The 14,958-nt window shown below is 37.9% G+C and overlaps 1 protein-coding gene across 3 annotated transcripts in view; it reads right to left on the bottom strand.

Annotated features, from left to right (window-relative positions):
* Positions 1–6,118: 6,118 nt before the first annotated feature.
* LOC139477047 (70 kDa neurofilament protein-like) overlaps positions 6,119–14,958 on the bottom strand; it is a 44,271-nt gene continuing 35,431 nt past the window's right edge. Inside the window, exons 7-11 of one of the 3 annotated variants that reach the window (XM_071259609.1) lie at positions 14,084–14,118; positions 10,526–10,683; positions 9,284–9,388; positions 8,669–8,785; positions 6,119–8,153 (exon numbers count right to left, since the gene is read on the bottom strand). In XM_071259609.1, coding sequence (XP_071115710.1) covers positions 8,115–8,153; positions 8,669–8,785; positions 9,284–9,388; positions 10,526–10,683; positions 14,084–14,118 — 454 coding nt within the window. In that variant the 3' untranslated portion in view covers positions 6,119–8,114. Of the gene's footprint in view, positions 8,154–8,668; positions 8,786–9,283; positions 9,389–10,525; positions 10,684–12,800; positions 12,911–13,083; positions 13,676–14,083; positions 14,119–14,958 lie in introns of those variants that run through there. The other 2 variants (XM_071259608.1, XM_071259610.1) reach the window with 2 other exon arrangements.

The raw sequence follows: 14,958 nt of genomic DNA, 5'->3' as shown, positions 1-14,958 counted from the left end.
CACATGCTCATGATATGGTCGGAATCGTGCTGAGTTTGCTTTTGGCAGAGATTTCTTGTGGACATGGAGAGGGTTTTGTCGCTTTTATATATAACTATTCTAACTGTATGGAAACATTTTTCAGGTTGAGAAACATATTCTCATCCATATCGCGAACACCCGGTGTCCTTATTGTGTTTGACACAGCGTTTCTTGAGTGTTGGTTGTAAACCTTTTTGCTTTAATTTATTTTGATCTTTGAAGTTTGTATATAGATAGGAATATTATCTTAATGACTTAATGGTTTACATAGTTGGGCGCGATTGACGTGAGTTATCAGACTGTTACTGATACCTGTCTTTTCGCTTTCCGTAACCAGCCTCCAGCACTGGGGATAACAACGTTAGTAATATACACTGATGAGTTGATACAATGTTAGTAATATTCACTGATGAGTTGATAAAATGTTAACCAACTTGCTCCGATGTCGCATAACTGTTGTCGTACATATATCTTTTGACATTTAAATGTGCTGGGTATAGCACTCCCACTCTTCTCAGAGTGGGTTGGTTCATCTATCAGTTTGTACTATATCCTTAAGAGGCGTTTCAGAAGCTGTAGTAACAATGACGAGAGATGACTTATCGATTTCAAAGCAGTTCTATACAGTCAGACACAGATGCTAGCTGTTCTCTACATGTGTTAGTACCTGTATCAAGCAAGTTGCAAGTCAGATACATATGCTAGCTGTTCTATACAGATGTTAGTAATTGTATCAAGCAAGTTGCAAATCGGATACAGATGCTAGATGTTCTATACAGGTGTTAGTAATTGTATCAAACAAGTTGCAAGTCAGAAACAGATGCTAGCTGTTCTATACAGGTGTTAGTACTTGTATCAAACAAGTTGCAAGTCAGAAACAGATGCTAGATGTTCTATACAGGTGTTAGTACTTGTATCAAACAAGTTACAAGTCAGAAACAGATGCTAGCTGTTCTATACAGGTGTTAGTACTTGTATCAAACAAGTTACAAGTGAGAAACAGATGCTAGCTGTTCTATACAGGTGTTAGTACTTGTATCAAACAAGTTACAAGTCAGAAACAGATGCTAGCTGTTCTATACAGGTGTTAGTACTTGTATCAAACAAGTTGCAAGTCAGAAACAGATGCTAGCTGTTCTATACAGGTGTTAGTACTTGTATCAAACAAGTTACAAGTCAGAAACAGATGCTAGCTGTTCTATACAGGTGTTAGTACTTGTATCAAACAAGTTGCAAGTCAGAAACAGATGCTAGATGTTCTATACAGGTGTTAGTACTTGTATCAAACAAGTTGCAAGTCAGAAACAGATGCTAGATGTTCTTTTCATGTGTTAGTACTTGTATCAAACAAGTTGCAAGTCAGAAACAGATGCTAGCTGTTCTATACAGGTGTTAGTACTTGTATCAAACAAGTTACAAGTCAGAAACAGATGCTAGCTGTTCTATACAGGTGTTAGTACTTGTATCAAACAAGTTACAAGTCAGAAACAGATGCTAGATGTTCTATACAGGTGTTAGTACTTGTATCAAACAAGTTGCAAGTCAGAAACAGATGCTAGATGTTCTTTTCATGTGTTAGTACTTGTATCAAGCAAGCTATTGTTGCTCAGTATCTACGTTGTCTGCACCTGTGGCGTGGGGTTGCCATATGACGGCCATTCAACCGTAGGGTTTCACATTGCCGTCGAGCATGCAGATGAGCTGCAAGAAGTCGATTTCGAAATATTGTCCTGAGAATGTAACACCAGTGGGTGTAGGTGGATTTCCAGTTGACTGACTGTCCTTTTTACCTTGTTTCTTCTCATCTGGGACAGAAGAGCAAATATAATTCACACTCGTCCCTGTAGTTGCCTCAATGCAGATTTATTTAGACTCAATTTATCAGAATGCTTAAAATGTCTGTGTGAAAACGTCTATCCCCTTTTCTCGAATATCCATAATATGATGCCATTATAATTTTAGTATGTAACAATTTTTATCAGTTGGAGGTCTCATATGGTGATAATTATTTCTCGTTGATACATAACATCTTTATATTTATCAGCATTCATCACATCTGTTTATGGTCAAGTTTGAACAACGTTTGCCCGATCCATTTGTATTTTAATATCAATAAAAAATGTTATTATCAAATCGGTCATCAAAAAGCTCCCCAAGAACCTATGCTGGTCGTAAGAAGCGACAAGATGAACCGGTGGTCAGGCTTGGTTCGCTGCTCATAATATCAATCACTGGATGGTGTGGTCTGGACTCTTGAATTGTTTTTCTTGTGATTTTGTGAAAACGTGAGTGAATGTGTTAGGATGAGATGGTTATGTGATCGTAAACCTATGAGCGCCTCACAGGCAGTTTGAGTTTTATGTTCCCTAGGGAGCTGAGATTAAAAATCGAGTGCACACTGATGCATTCACGGGGTAATGATTATGTAGCGTTAGTTATTAGTATACATATTAAATTAAATGAATGCAGAAAAGAGGGTTTAGGTGGTCCTGGCACAGTCAGTATACGGGCTTATTCCAAAGAATATTGTATTTATCATTTTCCATGACGCCCTCTACATAATCCGGGTCGTACCATGGATGGAGCTCTGTGTCAAAACCACATGCATGGCACAGACGGTAATAAATTGATAGAACATATCCATCATGTCGCTTAAGATACTGTGTTTGTGCCAAAGCTGGGCATCCACTGACAATGTGTTGGGTGGTCTCATTAAATTCATTTCATAATCTACAATTCATATTTACACATTTGAAGCAAAAACACACATTGACGATTTCAAGTGGGAAGTGACTGGTCCTGAACAGCAAACTGAAAGCTGTTTCACTTTTTCAAGCCAGCCGACTTCATCCAACCGAAGGACTCTGTCGGGTTTCTGATCTTCTCAACACACTTCACATAAACCCGATGCAGTGGTTCAGATAGCCTGAGCCGATTTGATATGGCACTTCGCTTGGTTGACAGTCATTTCTGTAGCGTCCAGTAGTACAGAACTATCAACGAAATCAACACTGATATTGAGATTGCGTCCCACATCCTTGGCTCGTTTCAGAAAACTGTGAAATGCCTTGTTTTCGCGAGTCTTGACGTGCTTCACAAGAGGATCATTAAACAAAAACGTGTGCAAAAGTGCACAAAACACTTCTATCAGAAAGAACCTCCACCTTATTCAAACAACACCCTCCTATAATAGGTAAATATAAGCGATTTGGGGAAGAGCGAGGTGGGTGGGATCTATTGTCTGACACGATTCGTGTTGTGAGGGTATCAGTACCCTGATTTTCTTTTTTCGTCCAAGCAAGACCAAAAGAATATGAAAGGACAGGTACAACATAAGTATTTTAACATTTGTCGAGTCAAAGGGACATGCTGATATCATTTGAAAATGAGAATCTGTTTATTAGAGTGGATTCTCCTTTGGCAAGTTCAAGGTCATCCGTGTAAAGGAGGTGAGTATAGGTAGTTGGGGATATATGCTGAGAAGGTCCAGGATGATAACCTTCCTCTTTGCTTAGCAAAAAGCTTAAAGGATTTAGTGACAAACAGAAAATCAAAGGACGAAAAGAATCTCCCAGAAATATTCCCCTTCTGATAGAAATGGGTTCTGAAGTCACCACCTGCCCCCACGAATACATCTTAATGAAATAATAAGGCTAACCAGGGGTGAAACCATCATTGTAGCAGAAAAGCAATTGCTTACACCAAAAAAGCACATTTTTACATCTAACAAAGCACAATTTTGTTTTAAAATAAGAAAATCTAAATTTACCCATCTATGCAGTAAATTATTAATTTAAACTCTTCACAATCGAGCTTGATATTTATTGTCAGACTTGAAAATTGGAATCTTAAGCACTTTATGATTATATTGGTAGGTAGTTTATCAAGTTGTGAGAGTGACGTCCCTTTGTTGACACGATGCACGTTGTTTGTGTAGAGGAACCCGTGAAGATCCGGGGTAGAATTGGTCTTCAGCAACCCATGCCTGCCGTAAAAGGCGGCTATGCTTGTCGTAAGAGGCGACTAACGGGATCGGAAAGTCAGGCTCAAAAGTAATAACATGGAAGGGCTCTTATAATCTGCCACAGGACAAAATAACATTCGATTTGTGAAACAGCAGGACAATGCCCGACCCCATATGTCAACGTTCACAAAACGTTAGTTTGCAGAGAGCAGGTTGTCGTGATGGATTTTCCGGCCGCTTCGCCGGATGTTAATCCCATTGAAAATGTCTTATTTCTTACATTGAAAATCTACTTAGGGAAATGTCTGGCAGCTCATGAATCGACAGACTGGTACCCTCATTGGGTATTGTATAGTGTATACAGTGTATTGTATTGTTTAAGAATGATTGTAACTGTGTTACATTGTTTCTGTTGAGTTGCCACAGACGCTGATTGTATTGTGATCAGTCGTCAGGTTTTACTATATTTAGATGTCAGTGTGGTGTGTGGTCACATCTAATCCAGCTTTCATGTGAAGATCACTCATCATCTCTGATTCCCTGCTGAGGCCGATCTCGGAAGTTTGACCACCGTCGCCCCTTGAATGCTGTCACCACTATTTGTGTATTTCAAACTGGCCACTGCATTCATATTATATATTGCCATTGAATATTGCAATACCATTCTATTTTCAACTGCCATTGTAATTGCTGTGTAGTTATTTGCGGTGATTTGTATACCTAGTAAATTGTATATAAATGTTAATTCTACACCATTTGTTGGTTATTTCACGTACAGATTTCTGGGTTAACATATAGTTTCGATGTGGGACACGTAACGATATCAATACTCTGCTTGTGAAACAAATGAACCCTTACACCGCTTATGGCATAAGTACATTTCCATAATAATATGTTTGAAAAAATCCGGCTGTTTTGGCACAACGCTGTACATTCCGCATCCTAATTCTTACATTAGCAATTAATAAAGGGAAAAAGGCATTTTAGCAAATACTTTATATAGTATCTTGATATGTGCGGTATATAAATGAATAATAATAATAATAATAAGAAGAAGAAGTACCGTTTTATCGTAAGTTAGGATCATGAATGTGTTTATGTAAATGTTATGTATAGTGAGCAGCTAGGTAATATGTAAGATGGGAAAAAAGCGTACACTCGAACTTATCCGTAGATCGAGACAACGGGATGTGAACGTTAACATGTGTCCAAAGCATCGGTCAGGATTCTGCTGGGACTCAACAATATACCTTAACGATAAAACGAACTCTATTTAATTAATATTATATGTATATCTTACCTTGTGCAATTAGTGTCAATCAGCGAATTGAGTCTAGAGTCAGAAGGATAAATGATAAAAGGTATCATATATTGTATAAGTGTTCAATTAGTGTGCAATGTAGATCATTCAATTACATGGTTTCGGTCTGGAAAGTGTGCTGTGCAAGAACCCAACATGCCGACCAGAATGAACAGCACCTGTCCTGCAGTATGGAGAAACGTCGTGGGTGTTTTCAAAATAATTGCACCTAAAATATCTAAAAATATCAAATGTGCAACATCATTAATTATAGACCAGGAAGACGTTTTAATTCATTTGTAGTCAGACTCACCGCCCACCCATTGACCCTTTAAATCTGTGTTGTGTGTGTCACATACTGGGTCCAGTTTGAATTTGCGTAGCGTGTCCTTTTATAATGTATTCTCATATATAACATACGCGTTAAATAACACGCACGTTAGATAAAAGAGTCTCACTTGAAATGTGCGGTTTATAAATCCATATTCCTTATATGTCATCATTTTTCAACTTTTTTGTATAGTATATTACTATTGATAGTCACAAGCTTTCTGCCCCTTGGCCTTTGACAGGTAAACTCTTTGCTTTAAAACTACATTACTAGAGACAATGGACAATGGCTAGATGTCACAATTAGAAATGACAAGCAGTAATGTAGTGCTAAACGAGAAGAGTATACCTTGTGAACAGAATAAACAACAAGAGTTCATAGACCGACAAAGATGCCTGGTCAATTCCAGACAGAGTGGGTTTCAGTGTTCAAGAGATAATTGATGAGATTGTGCATAACTGCATGAAACAGTAAGATATGAAGATATATAACACAGAGTATATATTGTTAATAGTTTATTATGCTTAAAAAGCATAGGTACAATAACATTACGGGCACATGCCTTACGTGATATCGACAGGGTGCACAGAACACGCAGGCAGAGCCATATTCTGACGGCCGTACGAAATAGGATGTATCTACAAACAGCTCACAAGGGTTAGTAAAGTGCACTATCACCATATTCACACGTACAGCACGCATCACTTGAGTGTTTTATCATAGTATTAAAATATTTCAATGTACAATGTATAATTATAATATTATCAATGTTCAAATAGTGTTCAATTTAAATAATTTAAAATGAAATTTAATTGGAATGCGTGCTGTCTTTGCATTACCTCTACACAAACTATTCATGCACATTTCAACAGGTGTACATATTACAAGCTTTAGGCATCTTAGGCGCTAGAATGAAAAAATACAAAATATTTAAAAATTTGAAAATACGAATGTAAAATTCGGCATTTTTGTTTCGGACAATGAATATCTTTCGTCGCCATCAGCTGCGCGTGAGTTAAAATGCATGTTTGTGCTTAATAGATCAAATCTGGGCACAACACAAGGCATCAACACTTCAAATTAACGACAACCAAGCCATTGAATGCAACTTGTAAACAACGCGTGAGCAGATTATGAGATCAGTATAATAACAACAAAGAAATGGTTTGAAACATACATCGGGTTTAGTTAAAAAAACAATCCGACTTCCAAATTTCGAGTAAAGGTTTTAAGAAGATTGGTATAAAATTCCATCGTATTTTCCTAGGGAACATATTATGCTATTGTGAAAGGATCTTAAAAGAAAATGTTAAGAAGAAATGACATTACTTTCTCAGAGGCAATGTCCAAGCGAACCAACCACCTTTAGAGCTTCCATGTTCCCAAGTCCGAGGGCTGTTTGCTTTACTCCGCGAAACTGCCATGGTTTGGAGAAGAGTTTCTATGAGAGGGTATCTCCAATTAAATAAATGTCCACATAAACGACCGCAGTGCTGTCTAGGGAAGAAGTCGTGGCATGCTTCTCCTTAATGGCAATCAATCGCCAATGGTAACAATTTTACCTGATTGGTTCTGGATAGGTGTATTGGTACTTTCACTGTTTACCTTATGAGGGAGACACAGGTCACAAGAGTTTCTGAACCAAGATGGTTAGGCAGATGTCACCCAGTGCTACTTCACTGTACCTTTAATTTTAATTTAAAATTTAATTTTAATTTTAGATATTTAATTTAATTGTCCGTCATTTAAGACACTTGTAATTGTCAAACCATACAGTCATGTATGTGATGAATTTGTGTCAATCAGAGTGGACCCCCCTAGTTCTATTCTACAGATGATATGCTGCCTAGACATAACTGTAATTCTCTTTTAATGCATAAGGCTAGATGAAAACAATATCATATAATGGTAAATATTATGAAAAAATAGTTTGCAAAAAGTATATAAGATGTGTTCTTTGAAAATCTTTAATATATTACAAACAGATCTGGTACATCAAGAAACGCCTGAGATACAATAAAAGCAGAGTTATCTACCCTTTTTGAACAAAGAATTTGAATCCAAAGATGTACAAGGGATACATTGTTTGGATTGTTAGATTCACAACCACAATGTAATCATCCAGTTGATACAGTAGCACCACATAAAGTATTGAACTGAAAGACGTAAACACAAGCGCTGATAGATAATCGTCATGCGCTTTTCTAAAATTCTAAACTTAAAGTATTTTCCAACTAATCAACATAGAATGGTTCAGGAGAGTATTGTCATAAATATGGTTGATACAAAAGCATGAAAATTAAATAAGTCCACGATGATACTCAAAAGGCGATATTACCATACACATGTTGTTTTTTTTAATCTGGACTGGAACAATTGAAATCTCTAGCTATATTCTAACTCAATATAAACAGAGGATAGGTAGCTTTGGCCGTAGATGACTACAGCTTAAACAGGTGCGCCCTCTGGTGGCGTGACATGGCAGTGCTTGGGAACGTTTAGGAGTAGTTGGTCTTCTGGATGTGACAGGCCTTCTCCTGCAAGACAATTTATTGGAGTGAATTTAAAAAGAAGAGGTCACGAAATGTACCGACATTAACTATGGGTCAAAGAGGAAGTGCGGATTATATTCTGGGGGGATACCTATTAAAAGCCCCGCGCCGTCGACAGACCCACCCATTGTGAGTGGGTCTCGCTTTTGTCACTGAACATGAATTTCTACATAGATATTGTTTAAAAAAAAGTTGTAATCATTTTGAAGTAAAAACTTTCAACGTAAGAACCCCGGGACGTTAAATAGCTTTTATTTAACCAGACAAAAGCTGTAATTTCAACAACAATCGAAAACAAATGACAGGAGTAACTTGTTTTCAATATTAGCCTTATTTCAGTGCCGTGTTAACCAAAGTAAGTTATCTCAAAACAATCATGCATAAAACAGGTGCTAATCGTTGACACAAATGTACCCCTGAAAAATATTATCTGCAATAGTTAATCGGTCATTACAACCAGCATGCTGACGTGGAGTCTTGACCATAATACATGTACATACCTCGCCCTTCTCATTGATGAGGGTAGTGGTGATGTTGGACCCTGTTCCCCACGTATCGGCGTCACGGAACACCAGGTCGTTCAGGCCGGCGCTCGTTGAGGACCCCTTGGCCCAGATCTACAAGAAAAGGTGCTACTGTTGAATATATGCTGGTTGTGTCACACGTTGATGGAAAGGTAATTGCGTATATAGATGGCATTGGATAAGCTCGTCTCCACATAAGGCTGCTCTCTTCAACAATGTACCCGGCTTATTGACATTTAGTAAAATAAATGACAGAAAAGAAAAAAGAAAAATACATTGCACATATAAATACTTACCCAAACCTAGTTTTTCTTTAAAATTATATGTTCATTTTCCACAATATTTATCATTCTTATAATTGAAACAGCTGTATTGCCAATTATTACCAAGGCAATATTAATAATATTAGCATAAAATGCATTACGATGCAATGCGCATCAAACGGTTTCTGGCTACCATTCCGAAGAGCCAGGACACATGTTCCACTGACAAAGTACAGGTGCCTATTAGGAGCAATGGTACCAGGTCACGGAGATAATGGACCTTGCGATCCTTACACAAGCCATAGACGTTTCTCAACGTGTCCATTACCTTGACTTGTTTCCCGGCCTTCAGTGAGAAGTTTCTGAAGGTGTATGACAGTTTTCTCTTGGAGTCCAAGTCCCTCTCAAGTCTGTACCTGTCGAGGTCGACATCCTGAAGAAAAGTAAAGACCGATACATATACGCACAGCATGGATGCTCGATATTAATGAAAGGAAGGTAATCCATCCACACATACTTCTTAACTGTTCAGAACCTGTTGTAACAACACAACGAGCAAAGATAGGACATGTGGATGAAAAACTTCTTTATTATAATTAGGAGCGACGTTATCAAGCAAGTGATGCTTGATTTCGATGTTAGAACCGACACCGAAACGTCGCTCCTAATTGTAATAAAGAAGTTGTTGCCATACGTCTTATCCTTACTAAGTGCTCAAACTTGTAAATGCCTCTCAAAGAAGTAACACCAGCTCCATCAAATGTTCACGTTCTGTAAACATCCTTGGTTTGCGAACATCTGGTGTCATCACTCTTTGATGGGGATGGTGCACGCATGCTCATGATATAGTCGGAATTGTACACTCCACTCTGCTTTTGGTAGAAGTTTCTTATAAATATGGAAAGGGTTTTGTCGCTTGTATTTATCGATATGTTACATTACATACCACGCTGTAGCTGGAGTTCCTTCACAGTTGCCTCTTACAAGCATAGTCGCCTTTTACGGCAAGTATGGGTTCTTTACAGGTGCATTTCGTATAAATATATTAGGTATTATAAGGGCCTTGCTCGGGAACATTTGCAGTGGAATTAAAGTCATTCTAACGCCATTTCCATTGTCTCATAACTCTAGTTTATTATGTATGATAAACAATAAGAGTTAGGGATCATGAATATTTTTGGGGATACTTTTTGTAGTGAAGACCGAACACACAATTTCATGAACATATCTCCAAAAATATTCATGATTCCTAACCGTTTCCGTTTGCTCAGTATATGTCACACTATCAGTTAATGGTAGCATGTTAAGTACATAAAGACGTTTCATGGTTAGGCAAAGCTGGTCATTGGCGACATATTGTGAATCATAGGTTTCATGTCCAAAATGTTAGTTATTTAAAATGGTCAACTTTTTTAAGGCACATCGTCTTCATTTGTAAATTCCGAATCGATTGTTTGTCCTGACATTTGTCAGCCTTAACTTCCAAAATATTTACATCTGCAAGTATGGCTTTAATTGCAATCAGTTCATGTTCGTGGGACTAGATGGAAATGGGAAAGGTTAGATTTACCCTGCGTGAAGTTCCTGACGATGTGTTCTCAAGGACGATGAACTTGCCCTCGGGGTCGACTGAGGCGACTACGACGGGGCCGGTAGAGGTTCGCTGATACGTCGTCTTGGCAGACACTTCACCTCGCATCATCTTCATCGACACTTGGGATGCATCTCCTGGCAACGACAACATGGATACAACTTACTCACCTGATTATTGTCCACAAATTCAATTTCATTTACAGAAAATATTTCACACACACATACTTGTTATCAAATTTATTGATCATTAACGACCATGTAGCATTAATTCATGTTTAAATAAAAAATGAACTTAAATCCTTTTTGTTATGGTATGTGCTTACAATTACATTTATCATCTCTTTTATCCTTGTTATCATGTATCATTTACATTAAAACATGACTTTATGTTGTTCATTACAGAATAATTCATGGCTATGATAACTATGAATAAATGGTTAGCTCAATGCAATACTTACCAAAGTATATATATAATTATCCTTGTTAATTTGCGGGTGTGTAAATATAGTGACTGTGGTTAATGTTTGACATGAACAAATGGTGAATAAAACACATAAATCTATTTCATTAATTAATATATATCAATGGGTCCATCGCCAGGGTTAGGGGTAAGTAAGAGGTTTGGGAGTTAAGTTGAACAATGTGTATCCTGTTACTATCCTGTAACACAACTGTTACAGTTTGTCCCTCCTTTTACAAAGAACCACAAACTGGCATTTTGAAGAGGACATTCTCTTAGATCAAGAACATTTGGTGGTTTCTCGAAATCATTTTTTTATATAAAAGTCATTATACCAATGTGCCAAATATCTCTCAAGGTACATTCGCACTGAATGAAAGCATTCATTTATCAAAGATAACATGTTTACACCAGCGTATTGTCAATAACGGGTACTCAAAGAGGAACTTCAATACAATATGCTACCTTGATGAAATGTTTGACAAGTATTCTCGCCCAAGAAAATACCATACCAGCAAATGACAAACATGTTTGTGTCTTTATAATGTTCAGCTCAGTATTTCACATATAACACCTACAGAGAAACGTTGTTACTTCGAAGTTCTGGATCGGATAGATATTGGGTTACCCGTAGTTCGAGACAAGCGGATTATAGCAAAAAGACATACTGCTGATGCAGATTTAACAAGGGAATCGAGAAAGCAGAGTTCGAGTAACGAGATGTCACTGCAGTATTCATTTCATGTGTACCCAAAAAAATGTTAAAGAACACCCGAATTGTTTTATATGACTTAAGTTAATCTGTCATGGCATTGGGTGTTCCTTAACTTCTTTTGAGTAATATATTAAAGATGTCATTTGTTTGTATAGTATCCATGTTTCTCCTTCGTATTGATATATCGCTATCAGAAACAATGTTTCTAAGAGCGTCATATCATCTCCCTCTGTAAAATAACAACATGTTAGAGGTGTTAGTTTATTTCAATCGCTGCTTACAGAAGCTCCCCAAGATCGCAGCAATCTAGGGGGATATTGCCATGGAAACCATATCGACAACAAGGGAAATAACTCAGACGTTACAGGCAAAGATGTTGTTTTATGATATTATCACCGGTTAAACTACATCTATGGGAAAGAGAAGAAGAAATAGCGATTGGATGGCAGTGTATGAGAAATTGATGCCATTTATTGAGTAATCACTAACCATATGTGCGACACATGTCCGACAAATAACGTGAGATTCTTAATCGTAATGTGCCTGAAAGGCGGATGTAAAATAAACAAAATCCAAAACTGGGTGATGACGAAGGTATAGTTATGCAAAAATGTAAAGATTTTCCATGAGTATTATAAGAATGATGAGACATCACAGATGTGTTATGCATATGAGCTCAAAAGAGCTTATCACAACTTTAAGCATATAACAATAAAGACATTGAATACCTATAAACATATGATAAGCTAACCTATATCTGTAGCACGATCAACACTGCTAACGCCATTTACTAAGCGAGAAGGTGGCAAGAAATACACTCCGCTTGGGCTTTTGAGATCATAAAACTGATGGGAAAAATTGGCACGTTAGAAAAAGATGCTGGCGTCATGAGAAGCAAAAGCAAACTGTCTAAGAAATTCTACTTGTGGATAAATTGGAAGCAAGATATTAAGGGTAATGCCCATGCACAGGTGTCTATCCCACACTCCTCAGATAAAGACATGCGTAAGACGTTTCTGTTTGTTAGTTGCGCATAAGCCCAGGTTAATCCTCCTCCTTCTGTTGTCTAATACGCACCCCCAACTTCAAAATGTCCAGACTGGGCAGCGTTGATATAGTCAACCAGTCGTGAAGAACTATCACTTTGTACGTTCATAACTTGCTCCACGACTTGCCGTAAACCGACTCTGTGAGACAAAGGTCAAAGGTCAATGGTCAAATGTCAATGATATGTCAATATTAGAAGGGGAACACTTGTTAGTATTGTGGACACAGCTGTGGACTCGTGGTTTGGGTTTACGACGACGCAGTCTGCTCAGTACCAGATTGTTTCTCGTCCTCCACTTTGGGTTTAGCATCTTCCCCCTTCCCTGATTGGGTTGTAGACTGGCTCGACATTGAACTAGATGAGACTCGGGTTTTCCGTGAGGATGAGCTCATGTAGGATGATGGTCTTCATGATAGAGAGTGCATGAAAACAAAATAAATGTTGAGCAAAGAGTTGATAACAAATCAATGGAGACACCAAAGAGCCACAAGTCACAACATAGTCAGCAGAACTCATCGGTGCGGACTGAAGCTAAAAAAAAAGCGACAACATTTTAGGACGCAATATTGTGCATGCAGGTGACCACGTGACAAGGGACATGTGACGTCCACCTACCACCCTGACACCCTAATTATCACCCGATTTCTTGTCGCCGGGAGATTTGTCACCACCACCTTCTCCCGGCTGGCTCTCGTTTGGGGAAGCACTAGCTTCCTCAACTCTCTCTTCAACGGGTTTAGGATCAGGCAAGCCTTGGGGCTCCTCTAGGCGGTCCTTCTCCTCCTCCGGTGATCGAGAGCGTGCGCGTCGACTGGAGCTCGAAGAAGAAGACTCGACCCTGGTTGTCACCATTCTCACAACCTTTCCTTCAGTGTCAATCTCCACGCCGTTTACATTGTATTCCCTGAGATGTTTATAAACATGTGAACGCTACATGCGCCTACACCGGTCATCAAGAAACAAAAGCAATTTCCAGACAACCATCTACTACAGACGGACAAGACTCACTGACAGGGTAGACTAACATACCGGTCAATTAGTAAAAAAATAGTTCATTTTACCGGCTTAAAAAAGCCGAATTAGGATTTTGAGATTTTTTGGTTAATAAAAATAAAAATTTTGATGTTCAATTGACGGGTATGCCAGAATTTGGAGGTGACAAGGGCCACAAAAAACTGCAACTGAACTGAATAATAAAGGGTGTTGCTTTTTGCATTGACAGAGTGAAAAGGATCTAAAACTAAATCCACGCGGAAAGTGACGAAACAATGCAATTGATATTTGCCACTGATAGGGAAAACCAAGGTCTAACCTGCAGTGGTCGTGTCGCCAGCTGTGGAATACTGTCTAGAAATTCAAAATCAACCAATCATATCACTTGACAAGAAAAACAAACCAATCATATCACTTGACAAATACAACCAACGAGTCAGATGCATATCTCTCTTGACACATAAAATCAACTTATTATATCACTTAAAACAGGAAATCACTTGCAGTAATTTGTTGACAACAGCCGATATCAATAACTGTAGTTGCGGTTGGCAGTTGTATGTCTAATACAGAAACTGAAACTAAACCATGTGCCTAGACGGCATTCACATTCGCAAAAGAAAACACCTGACAGCTAATTTTAAATGAACCAGTAAACACTCGCATTCACTTTTACCACAGTTACTTCCAATTGTAAATGACACTAAGAAAATATAAATATTGAAATTAGTATCACAGATAGGGCGATAACTAAAGGTATTTCACAGATCAGCTGTATTATTCGTCACACAATGTCCATGCTAACGTTGACACTAGATTTAATATTTGACTTACAGTGTTGAAATCGATATAAAATGCATCGTAAGCGAACAGTAAATAAAATTATATCACAACATTTACTGATGCGTGTCTTTTTTCATACATGCGGTAATAATAGCTGACAAATTCAAACAAAATTACAGAATTTCAGATCAGAATGAAAGAAGTAATTTTATTACGTTGATGATATGGAGTTGTTAAAAATTTGCCCAATGATCAAATTGAAGTTTTCTTAGAATCAGTCTTCATACGTGATAACAAAGTACCGATCCCAAAACACTTTCACATTTGTTACAGACCACAAAACTTCTTATTTCAAAACAAATAATTGTTTTAAACGGTTTGTACTTTGTATGACCATAGCCGTTCTACTGT

Source organism: Haliotis cracherodii, unplaced genomic scaffold (genome assembly GCF_022045235.1).
Source record: "Haliotis cracherodii isolate W230 unplaced genomic scaffold, xgHalCrac1.p SCAF_30, whole genome shotgun sequence".
NCBI lineage: Eukaryota > Metazoa > Mollusca > Gastropoda > Lepetellida > Haliotidae > Haliotis > Haliotis cracherodii.
The sequence above is the reverse complement of the archived record's forward strand: the minus strand, read 5'-3'. Positions and strand labels throughout refer to the sequence as shown.